The sequence below is a fragment of the Phytophthora cinnamomi genome (assembly GCF_018691715.1).
Source record: "Phytophthora cinnamomi strain GKB4 chromosome Unknown Contig13, whole genome shotgun sequence".
In the NCBI taxonomy this organism is placed as follows: domain Eukaryota; phylum Oomycota; class Peronosporomycetes; order Peronosporales; family Peronosporaceae; genus Phytophthora; species Phytophthora cinnamomi.
Window position 1 is genome coordinate 378,183 of NW_027150946.1, and position 3,733 is coordinate 381,915.

General features: G+C 54.6%; 2 protein-coding genes across 2 annotated transcripts; both read left to right on the forward strand.

The window, feature by feature from the left end:
• Positions 1–1,738: 1,738 nt before the first annotated feature.
• Positions 1,739–2,254, forward strand: IUM83_19492 (uncharacterized protein; the record flags this gene model as incomplete). Its single annotated transcript, XM_067944544.1, has 1 exon — positions 1,739–2,254. One exon carries the CDS (start codon positions 1,739–1,741, stop codon positions 2,252–2,254), a length of 516 nt encoding a protein of 171 aa, XP_067797772.1.
• A 792-nt stretch (positions 2,255–3,046) lies between these two features.
• Positions 3,047–3,733, forward strand: IUM83_19493 (Immunoglobulin-like fold; the record flags this gene model as incomplete). The annotated part of the gene is made up of 1 exon (XM_067944545.1): positions 3,047–3,733. One exon carries the CDS (start codon positions 3,047–3,049, stop codon positions 3,731–3,733), a length of 687 nt encoding a protein of 228 aa, XP_067797771.1.

Here is a 3,733-nt window from a genome sequence, read left to right on the forward strand (position 1 = left end):
CAACATGCTCGCAGTCAGCGAAGAAACGTCGAAGCTTATATTATGCATGTATTTTGTACACTATTCAGACCCTGAATCAGAGTCTCTCTACGGCTGTGCGGATGAGCAGACGTGAACACCCTTCTATCGAGTCTGGTGAACCTACCAGTACTGCATGTGCCGTAGCTGGTGGCAACAAACGGCATGTTCTGGGTGGTATGTTCTGGGTGGTACCAGCCCAGCGGTACACTCCTTTATTTGTCATGCTCGACACCAGTGGCGGCCACGAGCGTGGCGTCACGTGCTGCCATTGAAGGACGGCAAGACCTGTTGAGTCAACATTGAAATATGTTAGTAGCAGAAGTAGACCCGAGTCGTAGAAGCTCATTGTGGAATTGGAAGCCCACTGATGAGGCCCCGTGGCGGAGGTCGAAATCGATATGAGCAGCCTCTAACGAAACAATCAAATTGTATTGCCTACCTGTCGACGCCGGAGCTTAGAACACGGCAACTGCTGGTGAAAGGGACAGAAGCGAGTGTCATGGTTGGAGAGGTTGATAGGCGTGGATGTGACTTTGCCTCAGCCCGTTGACGATAATTTCTTAAGACCTTTGGAAAGTATCTGGCCAAGGCTACCTACTGTATGTACCAATGGTACGCGCGTTTGCCGCAATCACAAGATTGATAATACCAGGTGTATCCGAAGAAGTTGGCAAGACACGCTGCTGCAAGTTGTGATCACACACAACTGTGATTCACACACAGTCACACACAGTCACACACAGTTGTGCTTCACACACTTGCAGCAGCGTGTCTTGCCAACTTCTTCGGATACACCTGGTATTATCAATGGGATGTGGTCGCAGTCTGCAGCTTCTTCTCTCTGGCTGTGAAGCCTTCAGTGAAAGAGCCTCTTTTCTTTTCTTTTTTTCGTATTGTATTGTAGTCACTTAGATACTCTAACGACAAGGACCCTTGCAGGCGAAGCTTCCTATTCTGCATCCGCTGCATCACAGAGTGATGTCGAACTTTCCAGGTAGCGCCAATGTAGCCAAAAATGAAAATAACGGTTACAATCACTTTCACCCAGTACTGTCATCTTTTAGCGACAAAAGAACCCACTTTTGACATTCAAAATTTAGATGTGGTATTATTCTAGCCGATTTTGGGTGCAAATCGAGGCCAATACATGTACCGTACCGGTAAGTAAAAGTACATCGGGGTCGAAATGGTACCACCTCTCTTTTTTACACCTCGTTTTTGTTGATTACGCTCTAAAGAGATTTACAATTGTCTAAAGACCCGAGTACGCCCAGTGCAATGCCCAAAAGTGAAGAGGAGGTTCTGCGAGAAATAATCTGGCAAAGGCGTCGCGCCCAAACCGACGAGACACTCGGTGTTGAGTTTCTTGCCTGGATACGCCGCCATTTTCACCGCTCGCCGCCGTGACGACCTGTCATATGCGTCGGAATACACGTAGCAATGTGTGTGTGACACGTGTGTTCAGTACATACGTGGGTGAAGCAACGCCTACCGATCAACCGATCCTATCTTTTATCCTACCGTAGTGCCGGATGCTGGAGCACCTTTGGCAACTTCGCACGCAGTGCGAAGAGAGGTTCGATACCATAAGTTAGCTACAGTATCCGTACAACCGGCAACTCCCAGGTTCTCGGCGCGTTCTCGTTCGGGTAGCTCTACGACGAACACCTCACTCTTCAATTTTCCAACCTACCACCAAGAAACTCAAGTTACAACGATGAAGTTCTTCTCTCAGACTGTGGCGGCGGCGGTTATGCTACTGGCAAGCGGCACTGACGCGGCTTGGGAAAGATATCGATTGAGCAACAAATTCGGCGAACCCCACGGCACTTTTTTTTCGGACACGAGCTTTGCCATCGCTGGACAAAGCGTGCACTCCGTCACGATCCGCACGGGCGAGCGTGTGAATGGCGTCGGAATCGACGTTACAAACCCGGACGGGAAGACGAGGAGCAATCCGTTCCACGGCGGTAACGGCGGCAACCCGCAGACTCTCACCCTGAACCCTGGTGAACGCTTCCAGTGTTTGGAGGCCCACTGGGGTAAATATCACGACCGCACGCGCATCCGGTACATTAAGATCAGTACTAGTACTGGCAGATCGATTGCTGGTGGTACCCCCACAACCCAGACCGGAACAGTTTGCGCACCGGATGGTTTCCAACTGGGCGGTTTTGAGGGTTCGGCGGATGTGGAGCTCGACCAGGTGGGTGCCGTTTGGACCATGAACTAGGCGCGGGCCAAGTTCCTGCTCCAGTGCATCTGAGTAGCGGGCTTCTCGCACGAAGTTGAGGCTACTACCGATCACCGATGGCGCATGGAGATCAATTCGTGTAGATGTAGCGAGCGCCAAACCAGCTACTCCGATAATTGACAGTTTCCCGTCTGATATCAGTGTCTTTAGCTCTTCGAACGAAAATATGCGATCGGTACGAGCGCTCGAAGGCAAGTGGATTAGTACCTTAGTGGTCCACAGCCTACAGGGAGTAAGGCTGCCTATCAGCATCTGAGGCTGCTGTGTGCGGTACTGCATTATTCGTAAGTGCTTCTCCGGGTTGTGCATGAGGCGGACGCAATCAGTGGCAAACGATTGCAAAATAATCCCTTCTTCCGTTGCTACATTATTTCTAAACCTGCCCACTCCCCGTTTCTAGCCAACACTTGACGTTTCTAACAAACTGGTACAATACGACTGCATTATTTCTAAAGTTGCCCACTCCCCGTTTCTATCCAAAGCTTGACGGTTCTATCCAATACTGGTACAGTATGAAAATGAACATCGCGTTTGTTCCCCCACCGTCCACCCAACACGTCCCTCAAACGACGCGCCCGCCAAAATGGTCCTCCGCTCGCTTCAGCTTCGTGTGCGCCACGCCCAAGATCGCGCCGTTTCGCACCAGTCTCACGTGACGATCCAGACGAGGAGAGCAGATATCTCGGTCCACGGTAGAGCAGCCGAGCATTCATGCAGCGACGCAGGCCTCGGTGCACTAGGCCGAGCGCAGCTACAGGCTTCATCACTAGGATGCTGTGCGTGGCGCTGCTGCTGGTCTCCGTCGCGGTGCGCGCCCAGCTGTTCACGCCCGAGGACGTGCCCGGTCCGCCCGAGAAGGTTCTGGTGTCGCCCGCGAGCGACTCGGCGGTGCGCGTGCAGTTCTTCCCGCCGCTGCACGTCAAGCCCGAGGGCGTGAACGGCGCGCCTGTGCTGGGCTACCGCGTGGAGCTGGCGCGCCGCGTGGACGAGGCGCAGACGTTCACGGTGGCGGCGGACGGGCCCGTGCTGGCCGGCGGCTACCGCGTGACCTTCGCCAACGCGCGCGGCTCGGCCACGACGTCGTGCGTGGCGTGGAACGCGAGCGCCGTGGAGCTGGAGACGGCGCTGGAGCAGCTGCCCAACGTGGACAGCGTCGGCGTGGCGCGCTCGCCCTACAGCGCGGCCAAAAGCGGCTTCGTGTACACGGTCACGTTCGATGGCGCGTACCTGGTGAGCGGCCCGCAGCCCAACACGCTCGTGGGAGATGCCACCGCTTGTCAGGACGTGCAGCCGCCCAACCGCGCGCTGTCGTTCGAGGGCGCGCACACAACGACGGGCGTCCCTGTCTTCTACCCGGAGGTGTGGGAGGTCGTGTCCACCGACTCGGCCAACGCGCAGGTGCTGGCAGGCACTTTCGACCTGTCCGTGGGCTTCGAGGGCTACAATAATGATATGTAG